Below are 17,452 nucleotides of genomic sequence, written 5' to 3'. Positions count from 1 at the left end.
TTGTGGGCAGAACTGAAAAAGCGTGTGTGAGCAAGGAGGCCTACAAACCTGACTCAGTTACACCAGCTCTGTCTGGAGGAATGGGCCAAAATTTACGCAACTTATTGTGGGAAGCTTGTGGAAGGCTACCTGAAACGTTTGACCCAAGTTAAACAATTTCAAGGCAAGGATTCCAAATACTAATTGAGTGTATGTAAACTTCTGACCCACTGGGAATGTGATGAAAGAAATAAAAGCTGAAATAAATCATTATCTCTACTATTATTCTGACATTTCACATTCTTAAAATTAAGTGACCTAAGACAGGGCATTTTTACTAGGATTAAATGTCAGGAATTGTGAAAAAAATGAGTTTAAATGTATTTGGCTAAGGTGTATGTAAACTTCCGACTTCAACTGTATATTGGCTGCGTCCGTCCTAGCTCGCTCATTACTGTCTTAATCAAAATTACGGATTGCCTCGAATCCGCTTGTCGACCCTTATGCCATAGTGTGTTAACCTCAATTGTCAGTAGAAACCACATTTGTTTAAGCAAGTCAGCCATATTAGCTATGTTTTTTTCAAAGGCAGAGATATGAGACTGAATTAATTGTTTCACTGCCAGGCAAGGCTCTGCTGATAGCCAGGTGCAGCAGTGGTAAGGTGTTGGGACAGCTTTATGTAGGCCCTAACAGTTTGTTTGCACCGTTTGTTACCGTTATAGTGCAATTAATGTATTGTTTAGTGTTGTGGCTTTGCTGCCATGCTTCTAAAAAACATTTGGTTTGTTTGCCCCACCAACATTTACATAGTCAAATCGCCACTGCATGTAGGCCTATTGGATTTGTTGGCATTAACTCGTTTACAAGACTCACAGTTTTAATAAGAAAGATGAAACGTATTATGTTTAATTATAAATTTGAAATGAGATTTATAGTAGAATACATTTTTCACCCCTAGATGCAATACCCTTGACTTGACTATAGCCTAGGGTTAAATAACTGCCAGTCACCCAAAGTAGGCTTCACCATGCTTTCTCGCACAAGGGTAATGGGCATCAGGCGCTACATACTGACAGCACCATTTGTACACAGTCAGCTCAGTTGAGGAAGCGGTCTAGTCTACTTTGCGCCACATGAAAATGATTGCGGTCATATTTTCTTCTTCTGCACGAGCATTTTAGAACGCGCAAATCATTCCGGATACTAGACCGAGTCAACAAAATATCTATTGTATGTTATGATGACTGACTTCTTCTGAAAAGAGAGGTAAGCGATAGCATTAGCAACTCTGAATACGTTAGGCTATCTAATGGCTAAAATAAATCAAATATTAAACGTCGTCGACTCAATCATGAAAGTTTTGGTAACAGTTTTAAATAACATTATATGCCTCAAACTTGGCTATGGCTACGCTTCAATTCGTGACTTCTTTTTGTACGCATGTATGTTAACTAGGAACATTTTCTCTCCAAGGACACCGTCGTCGGGGCTGTCTGTCACTGTCTTTTATTATTTTTTGCTTTTTTTTGTTTGTTTTTGGGGCTGTCTGTCACTGTCACCAGTCGACTGAGCTCTTTTTATGCAACGGAATATGTGTATTTCGCCATTGCACATATCTTTTATTGAGCAACAACGTAGCCTGTTTCGCTTACCCACATTGCTACAATGTATCAAATCAGAATTGCTGGGAGTGCGCATGGCACAGTTTTGTTGCGTAACTGAGGAGTAGCCTACGATTCAGAATTTTAGCCTAACGTTTTTGCTCGTTGAAGCAGTTCTATCTACTGTACTTAGTGTCTCTCCAATAGTTCCTGTAAAGAAATTAGGAATCACCCAGTTTACATTTTAATGACTATGCAAAGGGACATTGAACTATGCCAATCAAATTAGGTGTGTGTCCAGAAAAATATTATGCCCTTGTTCATGATTAGGGTTCCCACATGGCCGTCCATGTTACAGCGCTTGTTTACAGACAACAGATTGAAGATGGAGGCGACCACCTGAGCTAGAATACAGCTCAGTAGTGAATAAAAAAAAAAGTATAGAACACCCAATTATTGCAGGATATCTCGGTGTTAGGAGAATCTAACAACACTGTGCAGAAGTGTAGTTGGATGGAGGCACCCATGTATGGATCTGTGCAACACGTACTGTAGCAGTTTCTTTTTTATATAAAGGATTCTTTCTCGCTGATGAAAGATACAGACCATTATGTGTCGAAAGTGGTATTGCAAGCATGATTATTTACGTTTTTAAACGTTCAAACGCAGCGTCGAAATTGTAGTTCACAGGAGCCAGTCGTGGGCGAAATTGTAGTTCACAGGAGCCAGTCGTGGGCGAATTGGGTATGGCCACACCATTCCAATCCCGATTTCAAAGGCAAATACAGAAGCCAAACCATAAAAATAATCCATATTACAACCGATGTGTTGTGATAATTGTGTTGTTTCCACTATAACCTGTTAGTTCATATGCCTTGCCACCGTGTTACATAAGCCTAAGTGCGAGACAAGAAGAAACAGTAACCACGTTTCCATCCACAGTTTTTATGCTAGTAAATCATACAGGATTTTAAAAAACATGGCAGTTGTGATGGAAACAGTTAGTTTCGATACTACAGAATTTGTTCTTTCAGCTTGGTGGGATCATTTTTTGTCTGTAAAATTAATTATGCAAGTGGAAACGCCTTTATGTGCAAATATTGATATAATAACCATCAAATCAAAGTTCACTTGGAGTAACGTGTTGATATGGTGTGTGGTCCTCCTCTCACTATGACTCTGAAAACCATGCAGTTTATTAGGCTACAGATGACATAACTTATGATGAACATTAGGGATGCACTGATATGACATTTTTGGCAGATACCGATATTCAATATTTTCCTTGCAATAAAACAGTACCGATATTTAAAATGTTTGCGTCCTTTTAAGCATTCTAGTACAGTTCAATAGTTAACACACACATGGACGCAGCGGTCTAAGTCACTGAATCTCCGTTCAGAGGCGTCACTACAGTCCCTGGTTTGAATCCAGGCTGTATCACATCCGGCCGTGATTGGGAGTCTCATAGGGCGGTGCACAATTGGCCCAGCATGGTTCTGGTTTGGCCGGGGTAGGCCGTCATTGTAAATAAGAATTTGTTCTTAACTGACTTGCCTAGTTAAATAAAGGTTACACACACCACACCAAAAGTTATTTTGTTTGTCAAATCAAATTAAATCAAATCAAATTTTATTTGTCACATACACATGGTTAGCAGATGTTAATGCGAGTGTAGCGAAATGCTTGTGCTTCTAGTTCCGACAATGCAGTAATAACCAACAAGTAATCTAGCTAACAATTCCAAAACTACTACCTTATAGACACAAGTGTAAGGGGATAAAGAATATGTACATAAAGATATATGAATGAGTGATGGTACAGAGCGGCATAGGCAAGATACAGTAGATGGTATTGAGTGCAGTATATACATATGAGATGAGTATGTAAACAAAGTGGCATAGTTAAAGTGGCTAGTGATACATGTATTACATAAGGATGCAGTAGATGATATAGAGTACAGTATATACATACACATATGAGATTGGTAATGTAGGGAACATTATATTAGGTAGCATTGTTTAAAGTGGCTAGTGATATATTTTACATCAATTCCCATTATTAAAGTGGCTGGAATTGAGTCAGTGTGTTGGCAGCAGCCACTCAATGTTAGTGGTGGCTGTTTAACAGTCTGATGGCCTTGAGATAGAAGCTGTTTTTCAGTCTCTCGGTCCCAGCTTTGATGCACCTGTACTGACCTCGCCTTCTGGATGATAGCGGGGTGAACAGGCAGTGGCTCGGGTGGTTGCTGTCCTTGATGATCTTTGTGGCCTTCCTGTGACATCGGGTGGTGTAGGTGTCCTGGAGGGCAGGTAGTTTGCCCCCGGTGATGCGTTGTGCAGACCTCACTACCCTCTGGAGAGCCTTACGGTTGTGGGCGGAGCAGTTGCCGTACCAGGCGGTGATACAGCCCGACAGGATGCTCTCGATTGTGCATCTGTAGAAGTTTGTGAGTGCTTTTGGTGATAAGCCGAATTTCTTCAGCCTCCTGAGGTTGAAGAGGCGCTGTAGCGCCTTCTTCACGATGCTGTCTGTGTGGGTGGACCAATTCAGTTTGTCTGTGATGTGTACGCCGAGGAACTTAAAACTTACTACCCTCTCCACTACTGTTCCATCGATGTGGATAGGGGGGTGTTCCCTCTGCTGTTTCCTGAAGTCCACAATCATCTCCTTAGTTTTGTTGACGTTGAGTGTGAGGTTATTTTCCTGACACCACGCTCCGAGGGCCCTCACCTCCTCCCTGTAGGCCGTCTCGTCGTTGTTGGTAATCAAGCCTACCACTGTTGTGTCGTCCGCAAACTTGATGATTGAGTTGGAGGCGTGCGTGGCCACGCAGTCGTGGGTGAACAGGGAGTACAGGAGAGGGCTCAGAACGCACCCTTGTGGGGCTCCAGTGTTGAGGATCAGTGGGGTGGAGATGTTGTTGCCTACCCTCACCACCTGGGGGCGGCCCGTCAGGAAGTCCAGTACCCAGTTGCACAGGGCGGGGTCGAGACCCAGGGTCTCGAGCTTGATGACGAGCTTGGAGGGCACTATGGTGTTAAATGCCGAGATGTAGTCGATGAACAGCATTCTCACATAGGCATTCCTCTTGTCCAGATGGGTTAGGGCAGTGTGCAGTGTGGTTGAGATTGCATCGTCTGTGGACCTATTTGGGTGGTAAGCAAATTGGAGTGGGTCTAGGGTGTCAGGTAGGGTGGAGGTGATATGGTCCTTGACTAGTCTCTCAAAGCACTTCATGATGACGGAAGTGAGTGCTACGGGGCGGTAGTCGTTTAGCTCAGTTACCTTAGCTTTCTTGGGAACAGGAACAATGGTGGCCCTCTTGAAGCATGTGGGAACAGCAGACTGGTATAGGGATTGATTGAATATGTCCGTAAACACACCGGCCAGCTGGTCTGCGCATGCTCTGAGGGCGCGGCTGGGGATGCCGTCTGGGCCTGCAGCCTTGCGAGGGTTGACACGTTTAAATGTTTTCCTCACATCGGCTGCAGTGAAGGAGAGTCCGCATGTTTTAGTTGCGGGCAGTGTCAGTGGCACTGTATTGTCCTCAAAGCGGGCAAAAAAGTTATTTAGTCTGCCTGGGAGCAAGACATCCTGGTCCGTGACGGTGCTGGTTCTCTTTTTGTAATCCGTGATTGACTGTAGACCCTGCCACATACCTCTTGTGTCTGAGCCGTTGAATTGAGATTGTACTTTGTCTCTATACTGACGCTTAGCTTGTTTGATTGCCTTACGGAGGGAATAGTTACACTGTTTGTATTCGGTCATGTTTCCAGTCACCTTGCCCTGATTAAAAGCAGTGGTTCGCGCTTTCAGTTTCACACGAATGCTGCCATCAATCCACGGTTTCTGGTTTGGGAATGGTTTAATCGTTGCTATGGGAACGACATCTTCAACGCACGTTCTAATGAACTCGCACACCGAATCAGGGTATTCGTCAATGTTGTCGTCTGACGCAATACGGAACATATCCCAGTCCACGTGATGGAAGCAGTCTTGGAGTGTGGAATCAGATTGGTCGGACCAGCGTTGAACAGACCTCAGCGCGGGAGCTTCTTGTTTTAGTTTCTGTCTGTAGGCAGGGATCAACAAAATGGAGTCGTGGTCAGCTTTTCCGAAAGGAGGGCGGGGCAGGGCCTTATATGCGTCGCGGAAGTTGGAATAGCAATGATCCAAGGTTTTTCCCGCCCCGGTTGCGCAATCGATATGCTGATAAAATTTAGGGAGTCTTGTTTTCAGATTAGCCTTGTTAAAATCCCCAGCTACAATGAATGCAGCTTCCGGATATATGGATTCCAGTTTGCAAAGAGTCAAATAAAGTTTGTTCAGAGCCATCGATGTGTCTGCTTGGGGGGGAATATACATGGCTGTGATTATAATCGAAGAGAATTCCCTTGGTAGATAATGCGGTCTACATTTGATTGTGAGGAATTCTAAATCAGGTGAACAGAAGGACTTGAGTTCCTGTATGTTGTTTTGGCCACACCACGTCACGTTAACCATAAAGCATACGCCCCCGCCCCTCTTCTTACCAGAAAGATGTTTGTTTCTGTCGGCGCGATGCGTGGAGAAACCCGCTGGCTGCACCGCCTCCGATAGCGTCTCTCCGGTGAGCCATGTTTCCGTGAAGCAAAGAACGTTACAGTCTCTGATGTCCCTCTGGAATGCTACCCTTGCTCGGATTTCATCAACCTTGTTGTCAAGAGACTGGACATTGGCGAGGAGAATGCTAGGGAGTGGTGCACGATGTGCCCGTCTCCGGAGTCTGACCAGAAGACCGCTTCGTTTTCCCCTTTTTCAAAGTCGTTTTTTGGGGTCGCTGGTTGGTATCCATTCCGTTGTCCTGGGTGAAAGGCAGAACACAGGGTCCGCTTCGCGAAAGTCATATTCTTGGTCGTACTGATGGTGAGTTGACGCTGCTCTTATGTTCAGTAGTTCTCGACTGTATGTAATGAAACCTAAGATGACCTGGGGTACCAATGTAAGAAATAACACGTAAAAAAACAAAAAACTGCATAGTTTCCTAGGAACGCGAAGCGAGGCGGCCATCTCTGTCGGCGCCGGAGAGATTCATTTTACGTATGTCCCCATTACCAGAAAACACAATAAAAACCCATTTCTTTCACTTATTTGCTGAGCTGTTTCGTTGTTCATTTGTTCAGTCGTTTCATTCTCAACCAGGATTTCATCATACATGTCAAGCTGTGAAGTTTCAGCTATGTCTGTCCATGGACACTCTTCCTCGGTGCACACTGTCACTGTGTCCTTTTCCATCTTGTCCAGCTGTGTATGTAACATTTCACGTAAACCCTGTTTCTTGTCTACATCGAAGTAGCGGTCCTTGTACCTAGCATCGAGCATGGTGGCGACACAGTAAAGAGGCTCAGAGAGAATGCCACCGAATCGCTTGTTCACAGCCTCAAGAGCTTTTGTAAGGTTTAACGTTGAGCAGGCATTTCAATGCCATAACAGAGGGTGTCATGTCTGCTGCAGGCACAGTTTATTTTTAAAAATGTATTTTACCTTTATTTAACTAGGCAAGTCAGTTAAGAACAAATTCTTAATTTCAATGACGGCCTAGGAACAGTGGGTTAACTGCCTTGTTCAGGGGCAGAACGACAGATTTGTACCTTGTCGTCTCGGGGATTTGAACTTGCAACCTTTCGGTTACTAGTCCAACGCTTTATCCACTAGGCTGATGAGCTTATTTTTAAGTCAGTTGTTCGAATGGCACTAGGAGTGTGTTCATGTTTCAAACATGTTCTCAAATGTCATTGAAATCGCAGCAGTTGTTTGAGAACCAGCACATTTTTGAGCATGCAAAATGGCTTTCCTCAGTACGAAATCCTCGTCGACCCACTGTGCTGTCAGAGTCAGCATGCTCATGGGTCTGACATCGCTGGTCCAAATGTCAGTCGTGAAGATAATAGCATTGACGCCCATAGCAAATAGCTCATGGATGTACGTTTCAACAGTACTGTGTAACTCCGGTAGGGCAACATCTGAAAAATAGTGTGTACCAGGGCTCGACCAGCTGACGAAAGTCGACATCATCCACGACGAAGACTGTTGATTGTCAAGGGCAATGAATTCCATTGTCTTGGCGTTAATGGATTTCGCCTTTGAGTTGTCTCGCTGAAATGTTCTTACTCTTTCAAATGACTGCTCGACTTGAACTTGTTTAGTAGTTGGAAGTGCGCGCTTAGTATTTTTCTGCTTTTGTTCTGTGTAGCACCTTATTTTTCGTGGCATCATTACGTCATCTACTCACGTTAAATAGGTATTCACGTCAGCTTTGACATTGGTTTTGCACATCGGCGTTAAACTAGACATCAGGCCGATGTTGGCATTTTTAGCTACCGATATATCGTGCATCCCTAAGGAACATCACAGGGTGGTGAAAGTGCACTGTGATCTTGATGCTCCTTTCCAATACATATCGAGGGTCTTATTCTGGTGACATGATTATCGATGCTTGACATCCGTTTGACAAATACAAATATTCTTACCCTTCTCCATAATAATCTCAGACTATACCTGCACAGCCTAACCGTGCTGTATCTGCGAGCTGTTGGCTAGAGCGCAGGTGCCAAGACCAAAGTAGGCAAGCCAGGGGGAAAAAAGCCATAATTATGGCAACCTATGTGTTGTGATAATTGCGATGTTTGCTCTATAACTTGTTAGTTCATATAGCCCTAAGGCTGAGACAATAAGAAGACAGTGGCAGAATAAATTCAACCATATCTTTTGTTTCATCGCAAAAACCGTAGAGAAACATCTGTCTGGTTAAGTCCACAAAACATATTGCATGTAACAAACAGTTACAGCATAATCAAGCAAGTACATTTTCCTGTTATTTTCAGACTACTAACCATGGAGAGTTGTCGCAAAGAAACCAGGCGCAGCCTCCATTAATCCAGCACCATTTCAACTTTAACAGACTAAGCATAGGTGATTCGATTAATACAGAGACAGCTAAAAGATACCAAAAACAATTTAGTCCAATCAACGTAAACTAAATATGATGTGGCTGTCCATTGTACTGATTTATGTGTGTGTGTGTGTTTGCAAGTAGAAAAAACCATCTTGATTCACCCCACTTGTTGAGATAAATCAGCAATGCCATCCTCCACTTTTCATGTTGCTTAAATGGTCTATGACTCTGTCATACAGTACATGCTTTTAGTTTCTGTTCTAGGCTACCTGGCTAAAATGCTTGCTCGTTTGCCTAACTTCCTCTCATGGGCAACAATGTGCTAGGCCTATTACATTTAGCTCCATGTTGAACTTCCATCATCGCAGGCCAGGGGCACAATGTATACGTTTGTGGTTGGATCACAATCGACATTATAATCATTAGCCAGTGCGGAGAATTAAGTCCAAATCCCTTTCTCCATCCATGGCTAATTTAGGAATGGGCCAATTTTAGCTAGCCACCCACCGGATCGCAACAACACAACGAGATGCATTGACGTTTGGCTTCTGATGTGATTGGTGTGAAGCCAAATCCAAACGGGCTCCCATTGACACTTGCATCCATGAATACACGCCACTGCACATTTGCAGAGGTAAAGATGGCTGTAGTAGATGGCTTTGGCTAGGTCACTGCTGTTTGACTTGACACTTTTCCATACCCTAGCTTTAGCTGAAATGACAACCCTGTGACCTTGTCCTTTAACACAGATAATGTAAACGTCTTATGGGGCACACCAGTGCATTAATAGACTCAGACTGCAGAAGAGGCTGGTGGTAGGAGCTATAAGAAGACGGGCTCATTGTAATGGCTGGAAATGAATAAATGGAACCGAGTCAAACATGTGGTTTCCATTTGTTTGATTCCGTTCCATTAATTCCATTCCAGCCATTACAATGAGCCATCCTTCTATAGCTCCTCCCACAAGCCTCCTTTGATAGACTGCCCATATGTTCCAAAATTGTTGACCTTCCTTAGGAGTGGCTGAGATTCCATATATTGAGGGAGGACCAAAGAGAGTGGGAGAGGGATAGGTGGATAAATGAAAAGGGGGAGGGCCTTACACAGTGTAAATTAGCTGTGCTGAGTAGGGATTGGACAGGGGTAATGGTGTGGTGGTTTGGGAGAAGACTATGTTCCGGGCCTCTCTCTCACATTGCCTCTAGGAGTGCATATCTCTTATTTCTGTCATGACTCAGCTTGTTTGGCCAGTCAAGAGCAAGCAGCTGGAAAGTGGAGCAGCACAGTCTAGCCTATTAACTACATGTCTGATCCTGAGAGAACACAGAGGAAACGCATTGGGACTGGGACAAACTTTTCATAGGTTTGGATGGGTATAGTGTTTCCTTTCCTTCATGTGTGTATGAATGCTTTTTAGTGAAATTAGATTTGTGTGAATATGCTAATATCCGAGTGATAACCTACTGGGCACAGATTGGTTGAATCAACAGTTTCCACATAATTTCGATGAAATTACGTTGAACCAACATTGACGTCTGTGTCCCGTGGGAACTAACACTTACTTAGCTTCGATGTAACTAAGACAGTGTTGACAATGTCAAAAACACTTACTGTGTAATTGACTTACTAGGTGACTTTGTGCTTTTGAGGTCATTGATATGATATACTGCACTAAGTTGAGTGTCATGTTGCATTGCAGGTTCACGTTAAACTACAGTAAACCAAGACCCACGGGAAACAAAGACTTAGGATCAGGAAGTGGAAGCACTGTTTAAGTTTCCTCAAGATGTAAACTAGTTGGAACAAGTGAGTCATGCATTCAAGCTTTCTTCTGAATAAATTACTTTGTTTCCTTGTATGCACAACCAAATTAATCAATGAAATTAGAGACAGTTATTGGCTCATTTACTGATTTCTTTCCTTTGACAGTGTTGAAAGCCTACTAGGAGGATGTGGCAGTGTTGGATCGGCTCAGGGGTCCTCAGGAGGAGATGCCGAGGCACTCTCAATGATGTCCTCTCCAAATCTAACATCTCTATTTTACAAAGAGGTAAGAAAAACTGTCTGTGTAGCATAACAGTATTGTTATCTCTGTATAACAATTGTAATAAATTGAGGGAGGGAATATTTCCAGCATACTGTATGTGTTATGTATTCCTTATAACCACTGAGAATTAAATGGCGTAGTGACTGTGTTTGTCTTTAGATGTGAATCTCAGCAGACTCGCAAGCAGAGTCCTCACTTATAGGAAGATGAGCTCATGTCACAGGTGAGTCAACATTCTCTTCCACAGACGTGCACATTTGACAGAAACACCAAACCAACTGCTCATTACCCAGACATTGACATTTTACAGTTCCACCCCTACACACAGTGTAGACAGACAACACAGGGGCAGTTTCCCAGACACAGATTAAGCCTAATACTGGACTAAAAAGTGCTAGTCTTAGTGCTCGATCAGTATTGTGTGTGTGTGTGTCTTGGAGACTTGCTACCTGTTGTGACCCGTAAGTAGAGAAATAGTCAGTGTTGTTGAGTGAGCCTCTCTGTGTCCACCCCCACAGACAGCTGAGGCTTCCAGGAGAACTATGGAGGAGGTTGAAATCCTCCCCCTATTCAGCCAGTGGATTTCATTCAAGATTTTTTTGCTCCAGTCTAGTCCATAATCAAACAGGTAAACCGAGTTTGTACATATGTCCCATCACGTAAGGTTGAAGCCTGGTCCTCGTAATTCACACCATCTGTTGTGTAGGTCCCCGCTATGTATTACGAACTATAAGGACAATAAGTATGCAATAAACAGACAAGTATTAAAAAGCAACAAAAAGCAAGGTGTTCCATAACTGCATGTTCCTTACTGTTCTGTACTTACTGGTCTGTTATAGGGTGTTTACGTAGATTATAAGAAGATAGTTAATCCTACTGAAGGTAATGTGTGGCCATACTAATCCTTCAACGAGAGGTTTTGCCATAGGTATTTCAGTAATCCTGATGCTCTTGATAATTCAAGAGAATTTGTTCGTTCATTGCTGTGTTTAAATACTGGTCCTTTCCTTCACAGATCCCATTGAGATCCACAAGAAGAAGTTGACCTTATGGTTCAGCCACCTACCTCAGGAAGAGAAGCAGTTCGGGGGCTACTTCACCCCCGAGACCATGCACGTGGAGCCGCTCATCCTGGAGAGGAAGCCAGAAGATAGGAAAGGGCCCTTAATCACCCCTCTCCTCAAGCCATCCCAGGCCCCCCAGAGTGCCTCGGTCACCATGGAGCAGCTCTTTGAGCCCACTCAGCAAGGAGGCAGGGAGCAGGGCCTTAACGTGCTGCTGTACGGGGCGGTCGGGACAGGGAAGAGCACAGTGGTGCGGAAGCTGGTTCTAGACTGGTGTGCCGGGCTCACTTTGACCCAGTTCAAACTACTGGTGCCCTTCTCCTGCGAGGACCTCTCCCAGTTATCCAAGTCCACATCTCTGAGAGACCTCGTCAGCAGGAAATACCTGCACCTGAAAAAGATCCCCATGCTGAGTGGAGAGAACGACCAGGCCAAGGATGTGCTGTTTCTGTTTAACGGCATGGAGAAGATGAAACTGGACTTCCGCATTAGCTCCACAGAGCTGTGCAGCAACCCAGACGAGGCCCTCCCCTCTGGGGCAGTGGTGGTGAACCTGCTCAGGAAGTACCTGCTGCCTGAGGTATTGGCCCACAACCTACATTTAGTCAGTTGCATACAGTAAAATGTGCTGTGTGCTAAGGAAAGTGCTGTTTAAGCAATGCAGATGCTGCCATAAAATCAAACAGAAAAATACAGTATGTTACCATTCAAGGTTATCAACTTCAATCAGGTTCAGTATGTCTATTTCCAACCCCAGCAAGTTGTGATGAAACATTTTTAGTAATGTACATGTATTGATAATTTAACAACATTTTTTTTTAGGCCAGTATTTTGGTCACCACAAGGTTGTCTGCCCTTGACCACATCCCTACAAAGTATGTGAAACGCTACGCACAGATATATGGCTTTAATGACCCAGATCGCCAGCGAGCATACTTCACAAGCCGACTGCTGCAACAGATTGGAGAGAAGCCGAGAAACCAGGAGGCCCAGTCCCTCATCGAGCTGCTTTACCTCAACCTACAGAGGGAGAGCCAGTTGGCAGCCGCCTGCTTTTTACCTTCCTATTGCTGGCTGACTTGTGCCATACTCCACTTTTTACATTTCACCGATGCCCAGGCACCCATACGTACGCTAACTGGTATCTATACCAGCTTTCTGAGACTCAACTTTGGAGGGGAGGTGCTGGACATGGGTGGGGCTGTATCTTCTCCAGATGACCAGAACTCATTGATGCTCTATGTAGTCCGCACTGTGGGCAAACTGGCCTTTGATGGAGTCTCCAAAAAGCGCACTTCCTTCTCCGAGGAGGAACTGGAACAGTTTGTGGGGGGTAAGACCAAAACAGATGAGGAACTGCGTCAGCTGGCCGTGTTCCGCACTGACGTCCTCGACTTCTTCCTGGTGCCCTGCGTCGAGACCAAAAGGTCAGAGCTTGATGAAAAGGAGAAGCGCTACGTGTTTGCCATTCCCGCCATGCAAGAGTACCTGGCTGCCCTGTACGTCGTCCTCGGCGAGAACAAGACGGCTCTGGAGAAACTGAGCAAAGAGGTGAACGTGGTCATCGGTCAAGTGGGCGAAGATGTCAACACGCTCATCAGCATCATCTCCAAGTTCATCCCCCTCAGGGTCTTTGCTGTTTTCAACCTGCTCAAGCTCTTTCCCAGCCTGTTTGAAAAGATCAGCAGCCGCAGCAAGGGCCGCATCGCCCGCACCATGGCGGCAGAGATGTTCCGCAGCGAGGACAGCTTCAACGAGGACGTGCTGGACCAAGTGGAGCAGAGCCTGCTGGGAGTTCACGGCCCCCAGCCCCAGGAGCGCCTGGACAGCCGGGCCTTCGAGCTCTACCCCATCTTCATGGGCGGCCTGCTTCACTACGAGAACCGGGTTCTGCTGGAGCAGCTGGGCTGCAGCATCAAGAGCACCACGGTGGCTCAGATCACACGGACCCTCAAGAGGCACTTGGCGGCGGAGATCGTGAAGTGGCAGCCCCCCGAGGAGCTCATGGACCTGCTGGTGCTCCTCTACGAGTTCCAGAATCCCCGGCTCACGGCAGAGGTCCTGCTCTCCATCCGCAGCATCAAGCTGTCCACCGTGCGTATGACGCCCCTCAAATGCTTTGTCCTGAGCTCTGTGCTGGCCTGTGCACCCACGAGGTACCACCTGGAGGAGCTGGACCTTTCTTCCTGTCACCTGACCAATGACCTGCTGACCATGCTGTGGCCCGCCTTCCGCCACACGCACAACCTCAAGTGAGAGAAGGTTTGAATTCTGGGCCTTTAGTCAAGTAAACTTTTTTGTGTTAGGATTTATTTATACTTTTTTTTCAAAGTTCTCACCAACTCACAAGATTGACCTCTTGTATCTTTCCATGGTAAGAGTCACTACTTACCACAGTAAAAAGGTCATATCACTAGTGTATTTTTACCTATTACGTTACATATACCCTCTGTTCACCTCATTGAATTGTTATCATTTTCAGAATACAGGTGGTAAATCTAAATCTAAGTGGACCACAAAGCCTTAACACCTCAACAATCGCCTCAACAATCTTAACTCCTCTATTTACTGAGAGATTTCCAAACATGCAGGAATATTAGCCTTTTTGGCTTTTATTGCTAGTTAGTGTTTGCGAGGGAGGCCTTAAAATCATTAACTGCCAAGTGACATATCAGGTCCCTAACTTGATCCATCCAGTGACATTCATGGGTTTATTCATGGTAGGTTTGACATTATAGCCTAAATATGTTTGACTTGCTTGTTTGACTTGGGCATTGAGAACAGGGTATTCTCATGCTATTAAAGGAAGGCGCATTGGTAGTAAAGGGAGACCTTATTACCCATAATATATCCTTTATCTATTTTAGTGTTATCAGGTTATTCAGTCTTGCCGGCTTTTTGGTTGTGGTTGTAAAAAATTTAAAAAGCATGGTGTTACTTCATTAAGAACTGCAACATGGAGTTTAATCTGTGTTCAATGTCTTTTTAATCTGGAGTTCACAAGTTTTATAGGAGTGTAATCTGTGTTCAATGTTTGTTTCTTTGTATTTAATAGTCGTTCTATTGACAGTACCTGAGGTTCGTGGATTGCAGGCTAACGCATGTGTGTGGGCGTGTGTTTGTGATAGCTGTGTATGCTTTTTTTTCTTTCTCCGTTGTCTTCAGTCTCCAGTTTAATAGCCTGGGTCCTGAGTCCTGCATTCTCCTGCGAGATCTACTACTTGACCCCAACAGTACTATTAGATCTCTACAGTAAGACGCTGACTCTTTTACCAAGCTTATGACCTTATTGCCTTTTCTATGGCTCAAAAGGTAGGTATTGGTAATAATAAAACTTAACTCAAAGGAATTTACCACTTACCTTTAAGTATGATAACTAATACTTTATCAGTAAATATTGCCATATTTATTTGCTTTGGTCAGAAAGGGACAATTTCTCTCATTTGAGAATTTGCTCACTTTACACTTCAAATAAGAGATCCAAATGAGGGTTGGTCTAATGTCGAACTAACAGATATGCTGCTTCAACCAGCCTTCACTTGTCCAGTCTGAATGCTGATACAGTGCCCTGTGACTGTCCCTCTGTAGCCTGTGTGATAATCCGCTGGTAGAGTCCGGGGCTCGCTGTCTGCTGGACGCCCTGCTAGGGAACCAGTCTCTCAGACAGCTGTCCCTGATGCACACGGGCATGGGCGACAAGGGGGCCTGCGAGCTGGCCGAGAGGCTCAAGCATCACACGGGCCTGCAGGAGCTCAACGTGGCCTACAACAACATCGGGGACAACGCTGCTCTGACCCTGGTGGACGCCTGCAGAGAGCACCCCAGCATCCACACTGTGCAGTAAGCTAAGCAGCACCGTACCCACATGTCCTGGAATTACATGGGGTTAGGCGGGGCAATAAATTGTTTTGTGGGGGCCAGATTTAGCTCTTGCAGACTCCTATATACACACAAAAAATGAACTTGCATGACTCGACCACTATGGTTTCTTTAATACTTTTATTCAGGCTATTTTCTTTTCATCATGCACTTATTATGCATTGTCTTTGTATGAAGTGGCGTTTGAATGTGTCTATATGTAGGTTGTGTATAAATCTATTCCATTGTGTTTCACAGCTTGTACCTGAATCCTCTCAGCAATGTGGGGAAGCAGTCCTTGTACGTGCGAGGAGTCCCGCCGGATCAGGGCGGCACGGGGCGGCGCGTGAAGGTGCTGGCCTCGGTCACCGAGGGCTCAAACATCTCGGAGGACTGGCACCCCATTCTGAGCGTCATCAGTAAGAACGCCTCGTCCTGGGAGCGCGAACGCGTCAGGGAACAGCTGCAGATCTTCCTCCGAGACCTGGAGTGGGGTAGGAAGCAGGCACCAAGCTTCTGGAAAAAGATGCACTTCCGCAGGGTGGAGAAGGGCGTCAGGCAGACGCTGCAGATGCTTCAGAAGGACATCCCGACGAGGACCGGTGGGAGTACCAAGTAATGTTCAAGCCATATCTGCGTTTTTTTTTATTTTTATCATGAGCCATTCATGAGTATGTCCCAGTCTTCCAACCAGAGCATAAACCCATGTATCCATCGCCTTGAAGAAATGTAGCAAGTGAGATGTGGGACAGCCAAATCTATGCAAAATGAACAGAATAAAATATATGAAATGGTATGAAACTGAAAGTGTCCTTTTCAAGACTGCGTAGGAATGTGTTGCATGATCAGTTATGATCAGTTATGATCAGTTATGATCAGTTATGATCAGTTATGATCAGTTATGCACATAGCCATATTTGTTTTGGGCCTCCTTATGTACCTGTGTGCAAAATGTGTAGTATCTTGTATTTTCTCCTTGTTTTTTGCTTGAGGATGTCTGTGTTTAATAAATATATTCAGGCAGGTTTAAAAGGAAATGTGTTCCGTTTGTGTTTATTATTATTAAGTGTTTTGCTGTTTTAATAGGAACAATCAGTTGATAAAGTCAACGTGGATCGATACTTGAAAATACATCTAGTGTTGCATGTACTGCGAAAGCCATTGGTTGCAACACTTTTCTATAACCTTCACTAGATGAAATGCTCCAAGCAATGGCTTCGATGTCCTCATGGGACTTAAACATTATTCGATTTTTTTTTAAATAGCAGGCTGTGTGCTGTGCTGCATCAAACAATTTGCTTACTCAAAAAATATATATATATTTTCATAGCAGTTTACCTATTGATGTACTTGAAGGTTGTCCTTCATTCATTTGTACTGGATACTATTTTGTGTGATAGAATTGAATATGGTATTCAGTGCTTGTATTGGAAATGATAGACTTTTAGACTGTTTTGCTCTAGCACAGGATAGAGGAGCAATGTGAATCTGTTGTATGTGCGCTTTGATTAAATTCATTTCAATTAAAAAGTCAAAATCAATGTCATTACGTTAAGTCTATTTTGAAATTCATTACATCAGGTTTAGAATGGACAATGATGTACTCAAGGTCCCCACAACAACACATTTAAACCATATCCCTAACCTAGATCCTCATAGTATTTCCAGATAGGCTCATTGCTGTTTTAGTCTCATTGTGCCCATAATCAACCATTATTTCACCTGCAGTGTAGCACTCATGACCCCGATGGCCTTACATTGACAGTATAGCCAATACATTCAACTTGTTGGTATCAACTCAAGAGTTGTTCAAGCTCGCAAACCATTGTATGATAACACTTATCTAAGAAACCTGGGGAGTGTTTAGTTCTGTGATGGGTTACCAGGTCTGGTCACAGGTTAGCTAAACATTAAGCCTAGGAGGCCTAGTGTTATGGTGGAGGAAGAAGGCGTTACCATCTCG

At 44.3% G+C, this 17,452-nt stretch overlaps 1 protein-coding gene across 4 annotated transcripts; it reads left to right on the top strand.

Moving 5' to 3' along the window:
- Positions 1–1,019: 1,019 nt before the first annotated feature.
- Positions 1,020–17,035, top strand: LOC139382288 (NLR family member X1). 4 transcript variants are annotated; one of them, XM_071126169.1, is made up of 12 exons: positions 1,020–1,248; positions 9,772–9,883; positions 10,220–10,326; positions 10,450–10,570; positions 10,727–10,790; positions 11,086–11,195; positions 11,583–12,211; positions 12,454–13,883; positions 14,797–14,883; positions 15,220–15,471; positions 15,748–16,347; positions 16,389–17,035. In XM_071126169.1, exons 4-11 carry the CDS (start codon positions 10,471–10,473, stop codon positions 16,106–16,108), a joined length of 3,033 nt encoding a protein of 1,010 aa, XP_070982270.1. In that variant the 5' UTR covers positions 1,020–1,248; positions 9,772–9,883; positions 10,220–10,326; positions 10,450–10,470; the 3' UTR covers positions 16,109–16,347; positions 16,389–17,035. The 4 variants fall into 4 exon arrangements, with proteins under 4 accessions (XP_070982270.1, XP_070982268.1, XP_070982271.1 ...); XM_071126168.1 differs by having other exon boundaries at positions 1,057–1,248; positions 9,759–9,883; XM_071126167.1 differs by lacking the exon at positions 9,772–9,883 and having other exon boundaries at positions 1,022–1,248.
- Positions 17,036–17,452: the final 417 nt, after the last annotated feature.

Source organism: Oncorhynchus clarkii, chromosome 24 (genome assembly GCF_045791955.1).
Source record: "Oncorhynchus clarkii lewisi isolate Uvic-CL-2024 chromosome 24, UVic_Ocla_1.0, whole genome shotgun sequence".
Lineage (NCBI taxonomy): Eukaryota > Metazoa > Chordata > Actinopteri > Salmoniformes > Salmonidae > Oncorhynchus > Oncorhynchus clarkii.
The sequence above is the reverse complement of the archived record's forward strand: the minus strand, read 5'-3'. Positions and strand labels throughout refer to the sequence as shown.